This window comes from Glycine soja, chromosome 10, assembly GCF_004193775.1.
Source record: "Glycine soja cultivar W05 chromosome 10, ASM419377v2, whole genome shotgun sequence".
NCBI lineage: Eukaryota > Viridiplantae > Streptophyta > Magnoliopsida > Fabales > Fabaceae > Glycine > Glycine soja.
Window position 1 is genome coordinate 9417217 of NC_041011.1, and position 25115 is coordinate 9442331.

A 25115-nucleotide genomic window follows, 5' to 3' on the forward strand; every position below is an offset into this window, starting at 1 on the left:
AGAAAGTTTTGAAGCAAACTGTTGAGGAAGGAGTTTTCACCTTCTTTATTGGTATGTATCATTAACAAATGCAGATCTTGGTGAAAAAATTGACTGGCAAGATCATAACCTTTGAGAGTTAAAGCACCATTAACAATGTCACATTCATTAAAACTGATACTCTCCTCTACAAGTTTGACAATGAGATGTTTGAGTGTGTAGACCCTGATGATAGCATTGATACTGCAGAAATCATGCTCGATCGAGCCTTAGCAAACCATTCATAATTGGAAGCTCAAGATTGCTGAGGCCAGTTTTAAAACCAAAACCATGGACAAGGAGATGAATAAGATGAAGGCTGAAGTTGCCAAAACCAAGGAGTCGGAGTTGGCACTGGCTAGAGATAGGTAGAATACTACCAAGTTGCAAGAATATTTGGTTGAGTCTGTTGTGACTGCCAAGGCTAAAGAAAATGAAGACTTGAACCAAAGGTTGGTGGTGTCCGAGAAAAAGGTTGTTGACGCTTAAAAGTTGGCTGATGACCGCACTTTTCAATTGGCTGCCGGGCAGGAAAAAAAGAAAAGCGGCAGATAAGGAGAAGAAAGTAGTTGAAGACAGCACAGTGGAATCGAGGTAAAGTGTTGACAAACTAAGTGCTCATTTGCGTGAGAGTATTTCAACCAAAGATAGTTTGGATGCTTAGTTGCTCAAGGCAAAGAAATATATTGTCCTCGCCCACCGTGAGGGCTTTTGGAAGGTTGTGTGTCAAGCACTAGTGTTAGTCCTTGGGGTTGACACAAAGTTGTTTGACATAGATAAGGATGTGAAAAATGGCGAGTAGAGTAGTTAGAAGAAAACGAAGTGAATTCAAATGCTCCTCCTGCCTAGTAGTTTTGATTATTTCAAATGTAGTTCAGTAGTATTTACCAGCTTGCGTGGCATTTTTTTATGTAAGCTTTTTAGCTAAGTGTAGATCAAGTTTTGTTATATGCTTTGATCTCACTTTAAATTTATATAAATCTCATTTGTCGTGATAAAGAGTAATTTGAATCATTTTTTTTATGTAAGCTTTTTAGCTAAGTGTAGATCAAGTTTTATTATATGTTTTGATCTCACTTTAAATTTATATAAATCTCATTTGTCGTGATAAAGAGTAATTTGAATCAATGATGATTCAAAGATTAAACGAGATTTTATTTCTCATGAATGAGTAATGAGTGTCAACTTTGATTCCAACATAATTATAAAATCACAATCAACTTTGATTCATGTAATAAAAATCAACACCAACTTTGACTTTCTATATTGTAAAGGCTCGGACTCAACCTTTGTAAACAATGAGGCTTGGATTCGGCCTTTGGAATGGTAATGTTCACATTTGACCTCGGGGAACAATGAGGCTTGAACTCGGCCTTTAAAATATCATTTGTATCTCTTATTTTGGCTTCCTTCTTACTTCTTTTCCTCGACTTATTGACATTGGATGTGGATAAATTTATGGATTCATCAATAAGAATATAATATAACATAAATCAACATAGAAAATTTAACATGAATTGGAAAAGGATTTCATTGATTGTTTGTTTCAACAATATGGAAGCATCCTTTTACTTTACCAAATTGTCTCTCATTAAAACCTCTTCAGTCTAAATTCAGTAATTTTTTATCATTTGGGAAAAAAGACTGAGTTGTGGTAATTTACGATGGACGTCAAATGTTCTTATATTCTGTCTAAGTTGTTCGATTCCATGAGTATACTCTGATATTCTTCTTTATTTTGATCTCATGGTTAAAGTGTGGTGGAGATACCTACAAAAGAGATTCTAACACTCAAGTTAGTTTGAATATGAGGTATTTGGTATATTGAATGTTTATTACCCGATCTCCTCAGTTTCCAAATATATGAATAGGAAGAGGGAGTTACCAGCTCGGTAACCGACCTCAAATGTTCTCGTTGAGTTGCCTGTTATTGACATGGTCAAATGTTCACAACACTCATTGCCAGACTTATGTACATAAAAATGATATATAGTTTAATTCTGTGCACTATTAGTCCAAGTATCTAATTACACTCAACAAACCAAAAATCATGATATATATAACTTATCATTTCCACATTCCAAGCAAACTGAAATCAAACAATTCTTAATTCCAATTGATCCACCCCCACTTTTCGTTGGAAGGCACAACTTTTCCCATTTGACACAAGCAATTTTATAATTGCCATCGATTTTCACCAATTTCTTTCATCCCAATTTTAGCGAAAATGAACAGTATTGTCAAAACACTGAAAAAAGAATTAAAACATAATTTTTTAATCCAAATTAAGATAGAAATTATAGACCATTTGCTTAGCAAAACAAATAGCATGGTAAGAAACATCTATCACATTTTCTGTGTTTCGTATGCAAATCAGCAAATTGTATGTACAAGATGTTTGGTGTTGCTCTCACTACTAGAAAAATGATTATTTACGATGCTATTTCTAAGACGGTTCTGAAGGATCGTCTTAAAATAGGAGGCGGTGACAATTTTGTAATTTGGGGGAGAAATAATGTTTTTTACGTTGCACATTCTATGGCGGTTAGAAAGAACCGTCTTAAAATGTAAGGTAGTGGCAATTTTGTAATTAGGGTTAATAAGTCAACGACGACTATTGCATAAGCCCGTCTTCGTACACCAGTTTAATTGCGTCTCATCATATGCCCTGGCCCCTGCTAGCTGTATGTGCTGAACTACTTTCAAACACTTAGCCGCCGCGCGCTTGACGTTCTTCTGCCCTAGCTTACGTCGTTACCATTCTACCTGAGCGAGCAAGTGAGGCTCCGCAACCACTTTCCCGACTTCGGAGCATCAAGTTCGAGCAAGAAGATGGCCAGCACGGCGACAACAAGCGCCTCATCTCCGTCTGCACCGACCAGATCAGAAAACTCGTCAACCACCTCGGCCGCTCCTTCTTCCTCTCCTGCCTCTTCCACCTCCAAGTCCACGCCCACTTTGACTCCGAGGCTGACTTCGTCCTGACCGTATGCGTCTTGCCCCACGCGGTTCGATTTTTCTCATTAGTTATATACTTATATTATGTGTATCTTTTTGGTTTGATAACTAATCATGCGCCTGTGAATTTGATGATTGTTGTGATGCAATGCACATGTTGAAATTGATGATGATGGTGTTGAACTTTTGAAGATCCTCTCCCTCATTTCATAGATTCATTTGAAAGCTGGGACGGATGCGCCGTTGAATATGACTTTTATTAGGGCTCCTTCGAATGCTCTGTTGAAGGTTGACGTTCCTCTTGTGTTCAGAGGAGAAGATGCATACTATTAGATGGGAAGTCATCTACCACATTGAAAATTGTCCTTGGGGAGGGCCTTGGTTATGGACATGCACTTTCTGAACATATACTATTAGATGCTGGCCTAATCTCCAGTACAAAAGTTCCCAAAGATAGAATGTGGGATGATGTTACTATTCAGCCGCTGGTCCAAGCTATTGTGAGGTTTGAAGATTGGATGCAGGATCTTATTTCAAGTGAATTAGTCCCTAAAGGATACATTTTGATACATAACAAAAATCTGGGGAAGGATTCTTCCATATCTCAACTAGGAAGTGTTAGCCAAGTATTCTATTTTTGTACAGTTTTAGTGGTATTGTAAATATGGGTGAGAAAATAGAAAAAACAAACTTCTTAATCAGAAGGTTTTATGGAATTTAGTGTTTACACACCCGTGTCTTTTGATACAGATGTATGATGAGTTCTTCCCCATCTTACTCAACTAGTTTTAGTCAAGGGATTATACAAAGTTTGAGACATTTGATGCTGCATTGGATGAGTTCTATGGCAAAATTGAGAGCCAAAGATCTGAACAACAGCAGAAAGCCAAAGAAAACTCAGCTTCTCAGAAACTTAATAAGATTCGCCAGGATCAGGTTGGTGCTCTTGCCTTGTTGTCCAAACTAACACATTTTTGGAAAGTCAGCTGAACCATGTTGCACACTATTGTTTCTGGAATATCTCGTTCTGGATCATACTTTGGTGATTTATATTTTTTTTAATTATTAGCTTGTCACCAATTTATATGTTGTTACACTGAATGTTCAATTCAATTCCAATGGCATCACATTCTTATTTGATTTTATAATGAAGTATGCCTCTGCTTATTTCTAATCGGCACCTTTCATTATTAAACTTACTAGTCTTAGGATCCTCTCAAGGTTACAGCAGTGGTGTAATTTGTAACCTTCAAATTTGTATGGATTTTCTGTTGTCTGTTGCAATGAAACAACATAGAGCTTGTTTAAATTTGGCATTAATTTACAGGAAAGAATTTAAGCTCAAGTTTTGGGCACTAAAAAATACTCATGATTTGGGCACTCAAAATATGTTTACTCATTCCGTCTTTTTTATAAGACCCAAATGAAAAGTAATGCTCGGTCTTCTTCATAAGACCCAATTCATAATATCTCTTACATTAATTATTTTTTCACAAAAATACCCTTAATTATGAGTTATATTTCTGAGTTCAATAAATAATACATGAAATGCATTGATGTCTTAGGCTCTTTGGAAGTGTAATTTTGTTTCCATCTCTCATGTCGTATATGTGCTTCCTAATTCCTTTATTATATCTATCTCTTCCATTTTGCCAAATATAGTAGTTTGGGTTATGCTACTTGAAATTGTATTTCTCTTGCTAGACAGGGACAGAAAAACAAGGGTCTGTTTGGTTTCATAAAATGTTTTATGTTTTCATATCTTATTTTTATTAATAACATGATAGAAATGGAGACAAAACATGTGTTTTGAACCAAACAAGCTCTAAATTCCCTATTCTCTCAATCTCTTTTTGATTCATTAGAGGGTAAATTGTAACCAAATGCATTTATGTTTTGAGTACTGGCTTCAATCTATAAATTAAAACAATAATTTATGATTGAATGTAGTAACACAGGACACAAATATAACTTCAAAAAATAATATTTGATACTCAGCATAATTTGTCTCATTTCTGCTGTGTAGGAAAATGAGTACATGCTTTGAGGAAAGAAGCTGATCACTGTGTTAACAGTTAAGATGGCAAAATTGATAGAATATAATTTGGAAGATGTGGATTCTGCTATATTAGCTGTTCGTGTAGCTCTTGCAAAGGGTATGAACTAGGATGACCTTGCTCGAATGGTGAAGGAAGAAAAGAAAGCTGGAAACCCAGTAACTAGTCTCATTGATAAGCTTCATCTCGACAGGAACTGCATGACTTTACTGTTAAGCAACAATCTTCATGAAATGAATGATGATGAGAAGACACTCCCTGTGGATAAGGTTTTATTTTTTTATTTATTGTATAAAAGAATAAATTCTTATAGGTTGTTCTATGTCAATAAGTCTTTATTATCAATTTTTCATTAACTTATTATCTTGGCATTGTCACTATCATCGCTGATTTTCTATACATTTTTATACATGTGGATTTTTTATGCTTTCCCCTTGAATGTTTAACATTAGTAACTATAGTGTGTTTATGTTCAAGGTTGAAGTTGATTTAGCTCTCTTAGCACATGCCAATGCTCGGAGGTGGTATGAGCAGAAGAAAAAGCAAGAGAGCAAACAGGAAAAAACTATAATTGCCCATGAAAAGGCTTTTAAAGCTGCGGAGAGAAAGACTCGCCTACAGCTTAATCAGGTGGTTAGAAATTGTATTTGTGAATCTTTAATCTATATTGCAAATTGATATGTAGTTATTAGATTGCTTTCCCATAAATTGTAGAAGAAACTTAGAAAAAAGTAAATGTGTGGTCTATGATGGGAAGAATTAAGAAACATAATTAGTTTATTTGAATTTCTAAGAAGTTTATTGGATCATTACCATTTTATATATCATATGCATTATAAATCGGTTACTTAACTGGGTTTCCATTTGTGGTAGGACATACAAGTTTCAGTTTGCACTCACGTTTAGAAATATGCCATTATCAGATCGTAATACTTATCTTGGAATTCCTCTCATTCTTAATGTATATATAATATAACACATCGATATGCAAGCTCTTAGTCTGATTTGTCCATTCTTGATTGCTTTATTTAACTACTAATTAATTGTGTAATTTTCTCTTTTTTATTTTTTATCAAGTTTATTTCCAGAAAAAAACTGTTGCCTCAATTTCACATATGCGTAAAGTCTACTGGTTTGAGAAATTTATTTGGATCATTAGCAGTGAGAACTATTTGGTTATCAGTGGACGTGATGCACAACAAAATGAGATGATAGTGAAGCGTTATATGTCAAAAGGAGATCTGTGAGTATTTCTTGTTATATTATACTCCTAGATTCCTAGCTCCCTAAGGCTAAAGCTTAAATGTTGATGAAAAAATGTTTTTGAGCAATGGTGAAAATAAATATGATTCAGATGCTATCTTCTTTTTCCTCATGTGCATCTGCTACATCTGCTCTGTCTCTTTGTCCTTTTTCATAGAAGGGCACTTTATTCCTTGGTTAGACTTGTTTTCTACATTTCACTTGATATTACCGGTAGTTATGATATCTTCGTTGGCCATGGTTATGTCATTTGTAATAAATGAACTAATGTATATTGATATTCTCAGTAGCAACTTAAAGCGCATGGAACATCTGTGATCTCTAACCAGAATTCAGAAATAAAAATGATTATATTCTACTTTAAAATGTGCTAACTTTTTTCTGTTTGAAGTATGGTTTGATTTCTGATTCTCTCATTTTTTTTTTATTTTGTTTGTATAATAGATATATACACGTTGATCTGCATGGAGCTTCTAGTACAGTTATCAAGAATCACAAGCCTGCACAACCAATTCCACCTCTGGAATGTAGGTCTGCCATAGCCAGGCCTGGGATTCGAAAATTGTTACTAGTGCCTGGTGGCTTTATCCTCATCAGGTTAGTAAAACTGCTCCTACAGGTTATTAAATAATTGGAACTAATAAAATTTTATAACAATTATATATGTGTGTTTATAATATAAAACGATGTATATGCATTAATTTTTTGACATACACTATTAATTTGTGGGATTCAATGAATTTCTGAATTTTGAATATTTGATTAATTTGGTAAATGTAAGCTCTAACTATGGGCCCTTGACAAGGTTGAGGATGAAAATGACATCCAAAATGCTCCTGCTTCCTTGAAATGCCAGCTTTGTCACTGACAATGGTGAGAACATTTTGATGCTATCCGCTCTAACTAATGCTTGCAGACATAAATTTTCTCTCCTTCCATGGAAGCAACTAGTCTTGAATTTTATTTATTTATTTATTTTTTCTTTTTTACTTCACAGAACCAAGGAAACATTGCTAAATGGAGGAAACAAGAGGGAGACAAGGTTAGTGTTTTAACCTAAGGTTCTAATATACACATGTCAAATATTTAGTATGACAATGAAAGAATAATAAGGTGAATTTTCTCATAATTAAAAACACACTCAACTAATATGTGTTTTTTTTTAAAACAATCAATGAGAATTTTGAAAGGAAAATCAATTATTATAGTACGTAATTATGATAAGAAAGGATTATTATAAAAAAATAAAAGGAAATAAATTTGAAAATTTTAAAACAATTTTGGTAAGAAGGAAAGTTGTTTCTTTAAAACAAATAAAAAAGGAAAGCATTGTGAATTTTCTACCCATCAAAGTTAGACTATTCTTTTTATTGAAATAATTTTTAAGAAATCATAGAGACATCTAAAAGGAAAGCAACTATTAAAGCAAAAAATCATGACGAGAGATTATAGTAATAATAAATTAGAAAAGAAAACAATTTAAGAATTTCAAAACAATTATTAAAAAATTACTGTAACAAATAATTCCTATTTTTTTAAAATTTAATTGTAGAATTACACTCAATTAGTCTTCCTACAAATTAATACGGTAATGCATATATTCTTTATGGTAATAAAAGGAAAATACCGTCAATCTTTTCACCAATTAAAATCACAATATATAAGTAATTAGATAAATTATTTAGTATAATAAATTAAAGAAGCGAGATCTTGTTATCTGTTTTCCATACTCTGCCACATTGCTGTAGCCAAGTGTTAAAAACTATTATAATGGTGGTATATAATTGTCTGATTAACCTGGTACTTGGCTTTTAGATTTGGATACTTTTACATTTTTGGTGCATTGTGTAGTGTCAATGTATCTGTCATTCCTCTTTAATTTTTGTCACCTTTTGTGTATTCAAACACATGGTTTCAGCACAATATGCCTCTATTTTGTTTCTCTTTTAACACTTGGTTTGTGATATATTGCTCTTTACCTTTTTCCCCCCTTTGCATACCCACTATTAAAACTAAATTATTCTCATGAGAGTTTCTAGTGCTGAAATCCAATTTTCATTTTGTAGCATACTGGAATGTTGAGAAGGATGAGGTGATTTTAAATGATTCTATTGACATATCCATAGCAGTTACCACTGAGAAGGTAATCAATGGTGTTCAATTGTTAGTATGATACTATCATTTTACAAAATACTAAAACCTTTTGTTTGACTACCGGGCTTGATGACTCCAATAATAAAAAATGCTGATCAAAATACAATATCTACTATTTCCTTAGAGGTAATTTTATCTCATTTATGTAGATTTCTAGTTAGTATTTGTTGGTAGTATTGTTCCAATTGCTTGATTGCATTTGAATTGTATAAACTATAAAGTCTTCCATATTGCTTGTTCTATCTTTTCACTATAATGAAAAAGTTGTTGAAATGTCCTCTTAGATTGAATGCACAGTGCCTTAAAGCTACCAGAAAACCAACAAAAAAAAATTAAAAAAGCTCACCAAAAACAAAAAAGAAATTACATTCTAAGATGGTTAGATATACTAAGTCGGTTATTTGCATAACCGTCGTAGAAAGACAACTACACTAATGACTTGCTAAGACGATTATTTCAATAATCATTTTAGTATGTCTAACCTTCTAAGACGGCTATCCCAATAACCGTCTTAGATTCCCAACTAAACTAATGACATTCTAAGACGGTTATTCCAATAACCATCTTAGTATCTCTAACCTTTCTAAGACGATCGGTTATTGGAATAACCATCTTAGAAGGTCTAGTATACTAAGACGGTTCCAAAACCGTCGTTGTATATATTTTGACATTTTACGACATACTTATTTACGATGATTTAAAATCGTCGTAGAAGGTTCAATAGAACTGACTTAGAAAACACTAATTCTAGTAATGTCTTAACAGAAAAATATACTAATAATTAATGGAAAACTAGATTTTGAATTTTTGTAGTAAAGCTTTTTAGCACACTATTTGCATAATAATGAATTATGAAATCATATAAATAATCTAAAATCCATGAATTGTTTAATGCATCTACAAGACTAACTAATATAGCACACCCACACAACACAAAAGAATATCCACTACTAAAAAAAAGCTCCTTTTACATCGCTATATCCACGTCGGTTTAAGAGAAAATGATGTAAAATAAATTGCGGTGGCATTTTTGTAAATAATGGGAAGTGTTTTACATCATTTTTTAAGAGAACGTCTTTGAAATTAGACCATCTATGTCGGTTATTTAAAATTGTCGTTGAAGGGCATAAAAACCTAACACGTACGCATCTGTTTTACTCTCTCTTTCTCTCTCTTCTAATAGTAGTATTCATTCACCCTAATTAAAATCCACAAACCCAATTTTCTTTTTTCTCTCTCTCCTCTCATCACTTCGTAATTTCTCTTCCACTGTGAAACCTTAGATCCAACTGCGAGTGCGGAGCCAAGCCACGTCCCTCAACCGCCTCCTCTCTATGGCCCACCGCTTCGACCGATGGGCCTCCACCCTCTCCTCCCTCCGATCCATCTCTGCCTCCGCCGCCATTGTGGCTCCCTCCGCCTCCCGCCCCTCTTCCCCCCACCGCCGAGGCTGTGAAGTCCAAGCTTCGACAGCTCGAGAACCCCGACCCTCGGTTCCTGAAGCACGAGTCACTTCAGCCCACCCTCTCTAGCCACACGCGCATCTTTTCCTCCCCGGAGACGCACATGACCATGCTTCCCAATGGCCTTCGCATTGCCACTGAGTCCACCCTCAGTGCCCGCACCGCCACCGTCGGCGTCTGGAATCGATGCCGGGTCATTGTTCGAGACTAAGGAGACCAATGACACCACACACTTCTTCGAACACGTAATAAGAATAAGATACTTCATACTTGTCCCTTTTTTTTACGTCCTTTGGATATTATTGTTTGTTTGTTTATTTATTTGCTCATTTGGTGTTGAATTTTGTGCGTTTGTGTGTGAAGGGAAACATTCCCGGTGGAGCAAGAAGATCTACACAAGAAGTGGAAGTTGGTGAGTAAGAGGTTGAGAAAATTTCACCAATGTGTTGTGCTTCCTGTAGGTTGCTTATCTAGTGGACTCTGTAGGCATCACGCAATTCTCTTCAAGGTGAAGAATATGTTTCTTTGTTATTGTATCATTTGGATGCGTTTAGACGTTAGTGTTGCTGTTTTGCCTAATTGTTTTCGTAATCTCAGATTAGTTATTTACTTATTTGAAGTAATTTGATTTTATTTTGGTTTTGCGGATGCAGTGATTGGCTGGTAGTTGGCAGTTTCCACGTTGATGGTTTGCTTGTTGCTTCTATTTGTGTATGTCGATGCTGATTTTAATAATCTTTCTGATTTTCAGGCCGAATCATGCACAAGCGCACCTTTGGTTCTAAACTCGTCTTTTATGACCTGCACAGTGGTGGCTTCAAGGTCTAGGTTATGGCTGATGCGAGGTGCCCAAAATTGTTATTCAACTTTGTGTAACATTATGTATCAAATTAATATTAGATCAATTATTAGACTTCTTACACACGTAGAGATGTTGTTGAACCAGGTGAATAAACCTATTAGTATTAGACATGGCTGAACATTTTTGTTAAATAGTTAAATTAGAGGAATAATCTGAAAGAATATGTACGCCATATAATCTAAAATAGTCTTTTGATATGGCTGAATAAACCTATTAGTATTAGACATGGCTGAACATTTTTATGCTCTAGCATAATCTGCATTATCCTTTTGAGGCTTTTATTATAATTTTATTACACAAATACCGTAGGCTAATATGTAGTGAAGTCTTTTGATATTGTACCATTGATTTTGCATAGTGTTCTTTATACTACTTTGGTTAGGTGCTACATTGCATTATAAAAGGATAAGTATTTAGTGGTAATAATTCAAATATTGAAAATGTAACATTAAGAGGTTACTTTGTAATGCCATATTCTATGGTACTCCTTATTATAATGTCATGTTCTGTTGGTGTAATTGGCTTTGTTCAATCTTTCCTCCTAGTTTCATTTATTCCTTTTGTTACTATTAGTTAACATTTCAAACATTTAATATTCCGTTTTTCTTCTCACTATATCCTAAGAGTTGAAGATGGCTACTCTACTGTCTGCTATAGTGGTTTTGTAGGTCTGGAAGTGCCTTTCCTCCACAGGATCTCTCTTGGTCATGAATAATTATCATATATCATTATTGGATAACTATCAACTATGCTTATGCACTTAATCACTAATTATTATTATTATTATTATTATTATTATTATTTATAACGTAAACAGATGGCAGTCGTTGTATGGTTGGTTGCAGGGTTCTTTGGAGATTTTTTTCTTGGGAGCATGTGATTCAGAGTTTGACTATGGCAATCTGCCTAAAGGATTTACTGAAGCTGCGTACTTGTGTCATTACTATGCTAAATTGTGTATAGAAAATAAAAGATTCACATGATTCACGTCAGTTAATATTATTGTTATTATTATTATTTCCCAATAAGGTCATGTTGTTGTTACATTTCTGGATGCAATTTTGTGCAAAACACTTTGTGGTACCCTTGCCTTGTTAGTTGGTCGTGGCTGTGGGAAATCAGCTGCCCTTGGTTTATCTATTGTTGGTGCTATTGTTGTCGGGTACTATGCTTTTTAGACATAAAGATATCTCAGATATGTTCATTTGTGATAGAGAAGACAATTTTTTTAGGATCTTATAAGGAAATTATCTGTGTAGGTATTCAAATATCTTTGTAACTGCACCCAACCCTGATAATTTGAAAACCTTGTTTGAATTTATACTCAAGGGTTTTGAGGCACTTCACTACAAGGTACAGGTTCTCTCTCTCATTGACATCTATAACAATTATTGCTTAAATAAGATACATTTAGAGATGTATGTGAAACCTGAATTGTAATTGGAACTGTAACTGTCACATCTAGTTTTACAACTGACTTTTGTTGAAAAATCTATTTATAGATGTATAGTGATAACTGAAAGCTAACAAAGTGTAACTAACTACACAGAACCCTAATTAAAAAATCTCTTAAGTTAGCCTTGAGTCCAACTCTTCACTAGTTTTTCTTCAATATGATTTGCCAGTGCTATTTGCTCTCCTTCCTACTTGTTTAACAAATATTTGATGACTTAGATTAGTTAATTTCATGTAGTCTTTTTTTGTTTTTTTAAATTCCATTTTAAAATCTGTAAATACGAATTTGTGGAATTTTTAAGTATTTCTTTCATGTAGTGTTTTTTTGTTTTTTCAGCTTCTCTTTGTGTATGCTGTAAGAGATAATATCATCGATCCTGTCAAAGATGAGGTACTTGGTCCTCTGAATTTTTCTGAAAAATCATTATTTAATTTAGGAATTTGTCTTACGAATTATAATAACTTTATATAAAAAATTATAATAACTTGTATTTTGTATGAAATTGTCTTAGGAATTTTTATTTTGTTAATCTCTTGTAATTAATATTAAAATTTATTTATAAAATTAATATTTAAATGATAGATTAAATATAAATAATTTGTGAACCTCTTATTTTGATTTAATGTATCATTTAAATATTTATTTAATAAATAAATTTTACAATTAATATTAATTACAATCATGCTAATATAAATTATTTTTAATTATTTATATTTTTTCTGATGGGATATTATTCAGAAAAAATATCAATAATTAAAAATAATATTTAATCCAAGGACAATGCTTACATAAGCACCGTCTTTGAAAGTTTGCTTTCTAAGATGTTGATGACGTAAGCACCATCTTAGAAGGCTAACTTTTAAAGACAGTGCTGACATAAACATTGTCTTTGAAAAGTTGCTCCCATTCTAAGACAGTGTTTTTTGACCCGTCGTTGAAAGGTTTAACTTTCCACGACGGTCAACAACCCTCATTGTATCCTATTTTTTTACCATCTATGAAAAACATTTTTATAGTAGTGATCGCTGCCTCTTTATTATTATAGAAAATGAATGACAACAACACACCCCGACACGTATTGCATAAAGTTAAAATTACTCACATATTAAACTTGATACCTTGGTCTGAGCCTAGTTTGGGGTTAGATCCTGCGGACCGGGTGTAGCATTGCGTGCTCCAAGGTTCACCTTTAACAAATATCATATGTTAAATAAAACTTAAATGCATAATAAATATGCTAAAAACACTTACTCAGTATATTAAATATCTTATTATTAAATCATTTTTTAAAATAATTTATTCAATGCATATTGAATATAGTCAAAAAATTCATTCAATGCATAATGAATACAGTAAAAAAAATAGTTAATGCAAAATAAATATAGTAAAAAAAACATTATTCAATACAATGATGAATATAATACAGTAGAAGTATTTAATTAAATGTTTTATTCAATGCATAATGAATACAATAATAGTTTATTAAATAATTTATTCAATGCATAATAAATATAATATTTTTTCAAAGTATTAAATATTTTATTATAAATTAAATAAATGATTAGTTAAACAAATTTATTTTTTGTAAAATAGATATACTTATTTATAAATACATGTAAACAATATGCAAACTAATTGCTACTTTATACAACAAAGTTACAAAATCTGACACATAGGTTTTAAGTTTTTATTGGTGAAGTTTGTTCTTAGTTATGCTATTGACTACAAAATCATTCATTATTCTATGCTATATTCCCAGCAATATTGCAAAATATGTTTTTTACATCGGTTATTCAGGACTTTCAACATTGGTTATCAACCGATGTTGAAAGTACCGACGTTGAAAGTATTATCGTTAACATCAGTTTAACCAATGTTAACGTAAAAATGACAACATTGGTTATTTAAATAATCGATGTTATATAATAAGAATTACACACAAAAAAGGTATCAAGGTTCATACCAGCGTTGACAATTAACATCGGTTTTTGTAGAAAACCAATGTTAACTTCTAAAACGTTAACATCAGTTTTTATAGAAAATCGATGTTAACTTCTAAAACGTTAACATCGATTTTTGGAAAAATCGATGTTGTTTGTGTAGATTAATATCAGTTTTTTTTAAAAAAATTGATCTTATTATTAGGAATTTTTTTAATATACTATCTGTTTTTCAATAAACCCAAAAATTAACCTGCAAATTTGAAATCAGAACACACAGCACAACATATATCATTTGCATTCGGTTTTGAAACAATTTTTAGCACAAAACTAGCTAGTAAACTATCAATTGTAAACAATCAATTGATAACTATCAATAAAGAATTTATTAATAACTATCAATAAAGAATATTCAATGTTAAAAGGAAACATCAATGGTAAAAAATGTAAAACAAGCCAGTAAACTAATTAAGTAAACTAAAATTACAAAGTTCCCTAACATCCTAAGTTTGATTTCTAACTTTGAGATAATACTTTGCCCATTGGATGCGAAGTGCATTCAATCTCTCTGCTTCCAATGGTCTAACATCATTAAAATACTGCATGATAAAATAAAACATAAGTTAATAATATACTACCAATGATAACAAAATCAAATTTGTTTGAAATAAACAATTACCATTTCCCAATTATTCTTGAAACTTCCTAAGATTATAGTTGACATCCAGTGCATCACATAATAGCCACACTCAATGCTTCCTTTTTTTCGATTACACTAAATACATAATGAAATTTAGATATTCAATGTTAACTACAAATTAGTGTACACAAACATAAAATATATATAAGTAGAAGCATTGTTTAAATCACTTACTTTAACAACAATCCACCTAGCACCAACCTTGGATTTAGGTTGTGGAGTATCGTCAAGTCCTTTCAAAGCACTGTTGAATACAAGGAACGTTTAAATATTGATGTTGTCGACTAATGCTAATGCAAATGTATTGAAAAACAACACTGACCTGTTAATTATTCCTTTCAAGTAGTTGTCTAGCCTATTATGCAAGGAACAAAACCAGACGACAAGATTTTCCTTAGGCAAAAGGATGACCATTTGCCAATGTGCACTGTAGTGGAGACCAATATAGGTTATTGTAGTATTATACATTATTTAAATTCATTTGTTCAATTTAACATACTCATTCAGATATGCTCCTAGGTAGACATCCCGTTTTGAATTCTGCATCCAATTCTTCATGAAACTTTCTAATTCAAATTGTGATTGTCCAGATCTCTGGATGGACCGTGGCTCGAGGAATCCATACACATCGGAATCCCCACTCGCATACTTGTCTCAGTCATATGCCTATTGTTGTTAAGACAAAGTAAATTATGTATGAATTTAAAATAATAACTTAGGTAATTAACAATAATCTAAATTGACTTATAGAATCCGCAACTGTATAACAGAGATGCTGAGACATTGACCACCGTGTGCTATTTCAGATAGATCTTCATGCTTTATGTACAAGGGGAAGTCTTCAGTAAACACCCCGAACACGGTAGCATCCCACATAACCTGCAACGGCTTCAAAAAAAGCTGTGGGATGGTCAATGTCATCAGATATAGGGGATCATCGACCTCATGATATGGCCTATTTGCAGGTTTTGCTGGTCCCACAGCTCCCTATTTATCCAACATATTTAATTAACATAATTTAATTACAATGAACAATTCAATTGAAAAAATAACTATTTAATGACAGTAAAATACATGTTCTGATAAACACTTGACGAGATGTGTCGGCCAAGCAAGGAAGGTGTGAAGTGCCTGCCCCACTAACTTAACCTCTTCAGTGGGTATAGGAATGGGAGCATCTGCATCTCTAACCTCCTCAACACCGACCTTCACTTGATCATGCAACAAATGGATGTTGTGAATGGTTGTCAATCCCTCATAAACTTTTCCTACGACAACCAGGCGGGGAGGATTTTCTTCGATGTACAACCCACATTTGTTTGAGTCACCTGTGTTTGGATTGTTCCTTGAGGGATTAACACAACTCTCATTTCTGCTGACACAACTCTCCGGAGGCAGTGCAAGTCCCTGTGATTGCATTTGTGACTGAAACTAGGACTACATCTGGTTGAAGGATAACATTAGATGTCAAGTCACTTTTTCTGTGATCAACTCCTCCAGCTGGACCTTGATTTGTTAAGTCAACTGCTTTAGTTCTTCGAGAGCCATGGAGGAAGAAGGGCAGGAGGTCTGTGGAGCCGGTCCAAAGTATTGCTTGATCGTCACACCAACTCCAGTAACACGCACACAACCAGGGTGTTCTGATTGCCCAATGGCAGCAGTCAGGACATCCTGACGTCCATGGGGACAAAGGAACCTTGTGACGCTTGCTCCACCAACGAATTCTATATAGAACACATTTATTTGTTTAGTCAATCACACAATAAACATAAATAATTACAATTATTAATTGAAAGTGACTTACAATCTTCTCAACAATTTCTTTTGTTGCCTCAGACGTCATTTGGGTAGTTTTCTTGGTGCGAGCCATCTTCCACTTCACGTGTCATTTGATGGGAGATAGAGGATCAATCATGACCTCAGTGCTTCCGAATTGAGCAGCTTCCTCTAGTTTTTTCTTTGTCTTCTCATCCATCAGCTTCTCTTCTAAATATTCATAACCCCCACGAGACAACACGTAGGGGGTAGTGGTTTGCTTCTGGATGGCCTATGTCTTTTTCCGCACATCTTGCAAAAATTGAACATTAATGAAACTCATGATTACAATGTATTACAATAAGTGAATTTAAACTTGAAAACAATGAAAATCACAAAGTACATACCTCCCACGAGGGGTCTCTGCAGCTCTGACAAAATTGGGCCCATTTCTCCTTGCTGATGTATTTTTTGCATATAGTATCATTGACATTGTCCTTATTGGCTGTAAGTGACCATTTCGACATCAAATCAAACTTAAACTGTCTACACCGCTCCCCCACAGTCTGAAGTATTTTCTTTTTTTTCCTAACGTCAATTGCTTCAGGGATATCAAATTCAGCCTAACAAACAATAAATTAGGTTTTATTGTTAGTATATTAAATTTTTTGGCTAATAAACAATATGCATGATGAAAACTAAAATACCTGAATATCCTCCCATATCAAATCCTTCTGAGCAGCAGGGACTTGCTTCCAACTCTCGTATGTCACATCGACCTTATCACGAGCTACAGTCCCCAAATATGTTCTTAATTTCTTCTTGTGGGGACCGTCGGCCTTCCCGATCGCAGGATCGACATGGACCACCGGTCTCTCTACCCCAACTGGTCTAGTTGCCAATGATCTTAGCAGTGTGGCTTTTCTTGTCCGCTTCAAGGTAAATGACGACTGTGATGCTGCTTCAATAGGAGGAGGAAGAGGAGAGCTGGGTGGAGTAGCCATCTGCATGTAAAGAAAAAAACATTAGTTAATTAACATTATAAAAAAAACTGAATCAGTTATGTAAACGAATGGACTGAAATCAAATACATAATAAGAAAATTACATTAGACGATGTTAATTAATTCTCCTTCATCATGATCATTACGATTAGCATGAACATCGTCAGCTTCTTCTTCTCCGACGACATTAGGCGACATTTGTGTGGACAAAGGACTAACATAAGTATCAATGTATGAATCATCATCTTCTACATTAACACCAATTGTTTTTCCATGTAGAACCACTGACCACCTTTCATCACAAGGGTCTTGAACATAAAATACCTGTTTAGCTTGTTTTGCCATGAAGAAAAGGTCATTCTGGTAAGCTAGTTTCTTTAGATCTACCAACGTAAATCCTACATCATCGGTCCGCACGCTAGTGTTGCTGTCAACCCATTTACATTTGAATACACAAATAGTAAATTAGACATAGTTAAGCTCCCAAATTTCTTCAATGAACCCAAAGTAAGGGATGAGAGCTACACAGGGATTGTCATCATGTACACTGGCGAAGTGTTGAGATTCAGCCCTTGGGGTGACCCCACTTTTTTGCATTGTACTTTTCTTATCTTGTGCTTTTGTATAAAAGGAATACTTGTTTATGTCATATCCTTGCCAAGTTATAACATTTCTTTTAGGCCCATCTGCTAGCTTTCTTAACGTTTCAGAAGCATTTTCATCAGCAAAGATTGTATCTTTAAACCAATCAAGGAAAGTATTGTTATGCTTTTTCAAGACCCAGTTCTTCGACATTTTTGGATTACTTTCTTTCACTAAACGTTCATGTTGAAGTATGTATGGCAAAACTTCATTACTGTTATTCAACACATACAAGTGACCTTGTAACAAATCTTCTACACTTGGAGTGATAACATGCAATCCTCTTGAACCCTTATCGCCCACTCTGTCGTCATGCCGAGACTTGGGAAGCCCAACAGGTTTAGCCTTTTCAATGTACTTTGAACAAAATTCAATGGCTTCTTCTGCAATGTACCTTTCAACAGTAGATGTTTCTGGATGATGTAGATTCTTTGTATACCCTTTTAAGATCTCCATGTATCGCTCAACTGGTTACATCCACCACAAAAAAATAGGACCATGAAATTTGATTTCTCTGACCAGATGAACAATTAAGTGAACCATGATGTCAAAGAAAACAGGAGGAAAATACATCTCCAACTGGCACAGTATAATAGCAGCCTCGTTTTCCAACTCATCTAAGTTCACAGGATCAACGACTTTGCTACATATGGCATTGAAGAAAAAACACAGGCGAGTTATGGCTAACCTGACTTTGTTAGGCAAAATGTCTCGTATGGCCACGACTAACAATTGTTGCATCAAGATGTGACAATCATGAGACTTTAACCCTACCAACTTAAGATCCTTCAACTACACAAGGCTCTTAATATTTAAAGAGTATCCTTGTGGGACTTTGACCTGATGCAGACACTGACAAAAGCTTATCTTCTCCTTTCTAGACAAAGTATGACAAGCTGGAGGCAACTATATTTTTTTACCATCAGACCTTGGATACAACTGCGATCGTATACCCATCTCAGTTAGATCTTGACGACTATTCAAACCATCTTTTGTCTTGCCTTGAATGTTAAGGAGCGTCCCAATGACACTATCACATATATTTTTCTCCACATGCATAACATCAAAACAATGTCTAATATCTAGATCAGACTAGTACAAAAGATCAAAGAAAATCGACCTTTTCTTCCATATGCAAGTCTTACTTTTTTTCCTTCTTTTGGGTCTTTCCAAATATAGTATTCAGGTGTTGAACCTGAAGGAAGACCTGCTCACCAGTCAAAGGTATCGATGCAGTTTTGTGCTCTTGACTTCCATTAAATGCTTTTTTCAATCGCCTGTAAGGGTGATGAGGTTTTAGAAAACGTTGATGCCTAGTGTATACTATTTTTCTACCATGTTTCAATTGTATGTAGCTTGTGTCTTCTTCACAGATGGGGCATGCATGACGACCCTTAACACTATAACCGCTGAAATTCCCATATGCTGGAAAGTCATTAATGGTACAAAAAAGTATTGCACGCATTTGAAAAGTCTCATTCCGAAACCCATCAAACACTAAAACCCCCTCGACCCACAACTTTGTTAGATCTTCAATCAATGGACTTAGATAAACATCAATGTCATTTCCTGGCTGTCTTGGGCCCGATATCATCATAGAAAACATCATGTATTTTCACTTCATGCACAACCAAGGAGGCAAATTGTAAATTACTAGTAGAACTGACCATGAATTGTGTTGAGTGCTTAAATTGCCATATGGATTCATTCCATCACTGGCTAGTCCAAGCCTAAGATTTCTTGCCTCTTTGCCGAAATCAGGAAACAAACGATCTATCTTCTTCCACTGGAAGCAATCAGCCGGATGACGGATCATTCCATCACAGTTTCTCCCATTTGCATGCCATGTAAGGTCTTTAGCATCGTCTCCATTAGCGAAAAGACGCTTAAACCTTGGAACAATTGGCAGATACCACCACACCTTCGCTGGGGGGCCCTTCTTTGAGTTTTCATCACTACTACATTCCTCATCATCCTTGACTTTGTACCATGATACCCCACACCTAGGGCATTTTGACATTTATTCAAATTCATGTATGTACAGTATGCAATCATTCGGGCAAGCATGAATCTTCTGATACTCCATACCCTTCGGACACAGTATCTTCTTTGCCTAATAGTAACTTTTAGGCAATGTGTTTTCCTCTGGAAGCATATTGTGCACTACTTGAAGCAGTGAACGAAAGCTTTTGTCACTTCAGCCATATTTGGCCTTCACATTAACCAGACTTAACACCGCTAACAACAACATCAATGAATTCTTGCACCCCGGATACAAAGGCTTCTTTGAATCACTTTGCAATGTATCATACGTAGGGGCATGTGCTTGCTGAAAAGACTCTTGTCCAAGGTCACAAATCATATCCTCCAAGCGATCTCCCATTTCTTCATCAAACGGTTCAGATTGGGGCCCACTCTGCATGTCTGTCATTTCACCATGCCATATCTACATCGTGTAATTTCTCTTAATTCCATCACACAACAAATGGTCTCGTATGTCATCAAATTAAACAAAATAATGTTAACCTTAACACATGAATCTACCATAAAAATGTGAGTCTCCCCAAACTGTCCAAATGGACAATTCAAGATTGAATACAATGATTAATGCAAACTTTCCGCAAGAATCATTGTATTCAATCTCAAACAGGAACCCAAGGTTCACTCATTATGAACAAAAGTTTAATCTAAAGAAAAACACATTAATGACATACAATTTAAATACAGTGAGATATAACATAACACATAGATCGAGAATAACCCTAAGCAAACAAGAAAGCAATGGTTGCGAAGTTAGGGCAACAGACGATGGAGGTATCCACTCTCGTCACATGCACCGCTCACGATATTTCCTCCGATTCATTAGCTTGAGTGTCAAGGCTGCATAATCAGCAACATTGGGACCTAAAATGCAAATTATCATTCTTCTCTCTGTGTTCTCAAGGATCGCTTTCAGGCCTCAGTTCCCGTCATTTAAAGTAACTTCACTCATTGTCACTTCTTTCACCACCAACACACGGGGGGAATTAATGGCAACATTCCATGCCGATGGTGTTCTAGGGAACCCTAACTATGTTCTCTCCATCTGGTACAAGAGCCTTGACATTGAGCTCTGGTTTGAGAACCACACCGTTTCCTCGGCCCTGATCAAACCGTTACCATTCTCAATAGGAGCCAAGACCGACACCTTAGTCCAAACCCGGTATATGGCAATCAACATGATGTTCCCTAGTGGTGTGGCCATGGGAATTACAGTGCGGGATGCTTTTATGGCATGGTCGAATTTCGAGTCATGTTTAAAGCTCATTTTAGGTACAAGTTTGGTGTCGTAGGCACCAAGGTTCGCCCTTTGACGCTTTACTGTTACCCGTCGTACGTTCTGTTCCCTCTCAACCACAATATTAATAACAATGACACTAGAACATTGGTTGCTCCCTCTGATTGCTATGTTGTGTAATCTCTAACTAATTGCACCAAGGTGTTCTTTGTAAATTTTTGTTCATCATAGTCTTTATAATAATAAGAAGGCAACAATATTCTTTGTGTTGTGTTGTGTTGTGTTTGGTGTTATATTAATTACTTATCGGTGCTTTTATACTATTATTAATGTGCATATATGAATGAGGTATATACCCTGGAGAATTGGGTTGATATGGAACTAACTTGAGAGTTGCCTTTTATGGCCTTTTTGCTGCTACTTGGCGAATTATGGTGAGTGGTAAAAAGTTTTTGGCCATAATAAAATACATTTATGCTCGTGCTTTATTGAAAGATGATATGTTGGAAATCGGATCCTCTCTTGCCTCTCTAGTACAAAATTAAGATCAGAAGCTAAAAAATAATGGAAAGAAAAAAGAAAATGATGGAAAAATAACAAGAAATATATATATAGAGAGAGAGACAGAGGCTGGAGGAAGGTGGAGAGAATGTTGATTGGAGAGAATCTTAATCCTAGATTTTGATATATCCTGTGTTCCTTTGTTAACACAAGAAGGAAATTGGTATGAAATGTATATGTTGCTGTCATTTCAAAACCCTAGCACACTGCTGACATTAGATAAAACCTAAGGTGTCCGGTTGACTTGAAATCCAGTCAGTGTATATTTGTGTTTTGTTCATATGCGTCACGACAAGCTTAGCACAATGAGCTAAGATGTGAGTAAGGTTTGGTCGTTTGGATGAGTGTTTATGTACAAATCGGGCTTCTTGGTAGATTAATTATATTTTTGTATTTGCATTTGAAAAAATCTAGAGAATTATGATACTTATGTATCCGATTCGAAATAATCAGGCTACATAAAGAATACTATATGGTTAATGTTGCTTCCTAAAGCTGCAGTTGGAAATTATCCAAATGTGGTCATTCATTGTTTTCCTGGCCTTTCTCAAAATCCTCATCATCATATATAGGTTGCTTGCAATGTTTTCAGTGCTTACCTATTATCCTCATTATACATTTGCACTTCTCTTCTCACAAAAAAACTGATAAGGTATAGAGAAACCTATTTGACTTAACAAAACATTATGTGTATTGCATGGTAGTTAATGGTGCATGATAGTTCTATTGCAAAGCAATTCTACATTGTGCTTGTAGTGGTGCTAATTGTAGGAGAAATCATAGGAAATTGATCAGAAGCCTTTTTGCTTTCTTGCTTCATTTCCAATTACTAAAAGCATTGAACCTAGACCCTCTCCCCTCCAACATAGAGCCATCTTTCTCAATTGACAATTCCACTGTTGCACAACATTTTTTGGCAACTTGATCATTGTTCTTTCTGTCAAATCCAAGACCTATCTGTACAGCTATGACATCATCCTCTCAGCCACAGGAAACAACACCAAGCACTGGCTTCACTTGTGACATCCTGGAAATTTCTACCCGGAATTTTTGAAAACGATGTGTTTTGAATGATTATATATATATAAGTATTATTCAGTGTATATGCATATATGTTCTTGGTAGAAGTAGGAATAGTGGGGGGCAAGATACGTGGGTTAGGCTAATTAAGGAAGAGAAATCCATAACTGGGAGGTTATGGGTTAATTCTTAATTAATTAGTCTAAAAATCATCGTTTTGCGTGCGACTTAAAATTTAACGAAACCAACCTCTGAACCACGCTCGGGGTCTTATTCTGAGCGTTTTGATATATATATTGTTTACTTTCGAAAACAGGCCCCGACGAACGCAGAGAAACGCGAGGAACTGGAACCAGAGAAACGACACGCAAACCGAGGCAGGATTTTAGCGTTTCAAAGGTCAGATTTTTCTCACTTTCTGTGGCTGTGTATGGGTCACAATCAAAAGAGAAAGTGGGCTCTTTTTGCTCCACTCAGATGGAGACATGTGGCATAGCTTAAGTAAAATAATAATAAAAGAGGAAAAATCCTTTTAAAACTAAAAAGCAACTCTCTCTCTCTTCACTCAGCCTCACATTTTCAGACAACTCTTTCTCTCCCTCTCCCTCACGTTGCCTTTCTTTCTCCCTCATTCTCCATTGAAGCTCCAAACAAAGCTTCAACCTTTGGTGCCCATTTCTGCTCCAAATCGCGAAAGAAGGGCATTTTCGGAGTCGTGAAGCGCGTCTCTACGTGTGGGACTTCGAAATTTCAGGTTTGGGTGGACTTCTTTCTCTCTTGATTTTCGTGGGTATAGGGTTTTGGGAGATATGATGGGTAGTTTTGCTAAGTTTCTGCTTCATGATAGTTATTTGTGAAGGAATTTGTTGAAAGCATGTTGAACTTGCCATGTTTGGATGAGTTAAACATACCCATTCTGTTTTAGGGTTTTTATGATGATGCTTGTGATGTTTATGTGCTGAAATTGCTTATGGAAAACTGTTAGAGATGAAGGGTAGAGTTAACCTAGGGTTAGAAAGTGAGAATGTGGTGTTATGAGTGGAAAAATAGTGAGGCTTTGAGAGTTGGAAGGTTAAATCCGGATTCTGTGGTAAATGGAGGTTAAAATGAGTTAACCCTAGCTTGAAATTCCATTTAGAACATGTGAGAAAGGTTAGGCTGAGCTAGAGAGAAAAACAAATGACCAAGGTGAACAAAGAGCCATTTCTAGGGTAAATTGGGTGTTAAAGAGTCAAATTTTGATTCTGTGAAATTTTAGGTGTAAATCCAGTTTGAACAAGTTTAAATTGATGTTATGGACTTGTGTGAGGTGAGAGTTTGCTTCAAATTTACCTCATTCTCAATTTCACTTCTCAAACCTTGAAAATCCATCAAAATAAGGGGTTTTGGATACCTAGATTTTGTGTTGCTGTGGTTTGAGGCTTGACTTTGGTTTAGACATGATTGATACATGATTTGGGACTTGTAGGATTTGATTTGGGCAAGATTGGATGAGGGAAAGTGTGATTTTCAAAATCTGCACTTATGCAGAATTTTGCTGTCAAATAGGTGCAGCAGAATTTTGGCTTTGTGCAGAAAAATGCTATGCATTTGCGGGTTGTGGAAAGAGTAGTGCAGAATGAGTTCTGGATGTTTTCTAGTAGATCCCAACGGTCAAAATGTAGGCTTATGTACTAGAGACTTCCAGTAAAATTTTCGAGTCGATCCAACGGTTAACGAAGTGAAACGAAGGAATTGTTACTAGGGTCTTTAAGTGCGAAAAGCTGTGGTTTTTGGTTGGTGTTTTGGGCAGAGTTTCTGCCTTTGCCCTGTTTTCTTGGCTGTGATAGTTTGTGATGTTTGAATGTTGATTTACTTGGATGTTGGGGAAGCTTGAGAGGATTGATGGGGACCCGGTGTTGAGAGAAACGAGGATATGGGCTACGTGGGAGTACGTGAGCTCTGTTGGAGGTGGGCAACAGGGGATGGTGGGTTTATGCGCGATTT

The 25115-nt window shown here is 35.2% G+C and overlaps 1 protein-coding gene and 1 pseudogene across 1 annotated transcript; one reads left to right on the top strand and one right to left on the bottom strand.

The window, feature by feature from the left end:
* Positions 1-309: 309 nt before the first annotated feature.
* LOC114371333 lies at positions 310-13143 on the top strand (annotated as a pseudogene).
* A 218-nt stretch (positions 13144-13361) lies between these two features.
* Positions 13362-15417, bottom strand: LOC114371334. The gene is made up of 6 exons (XM_028328800.1): positions 15371-15417; positions 15194-15298; positions 15046-15115; positions 14851-14946; positions 14693-14770; positions 13362-13418 (listed from the first exon to the last, which is right to left on the bottom strand). Exons 1-6 carry the CDS (start codon positions 15415-15417, stop codon positions 13362-13364), a joined length of 453 nt encoding a protein of 150 aa, XP_028184601.1.
* Positions 15418-25115: the final 9698 nt, after the last annotated feature.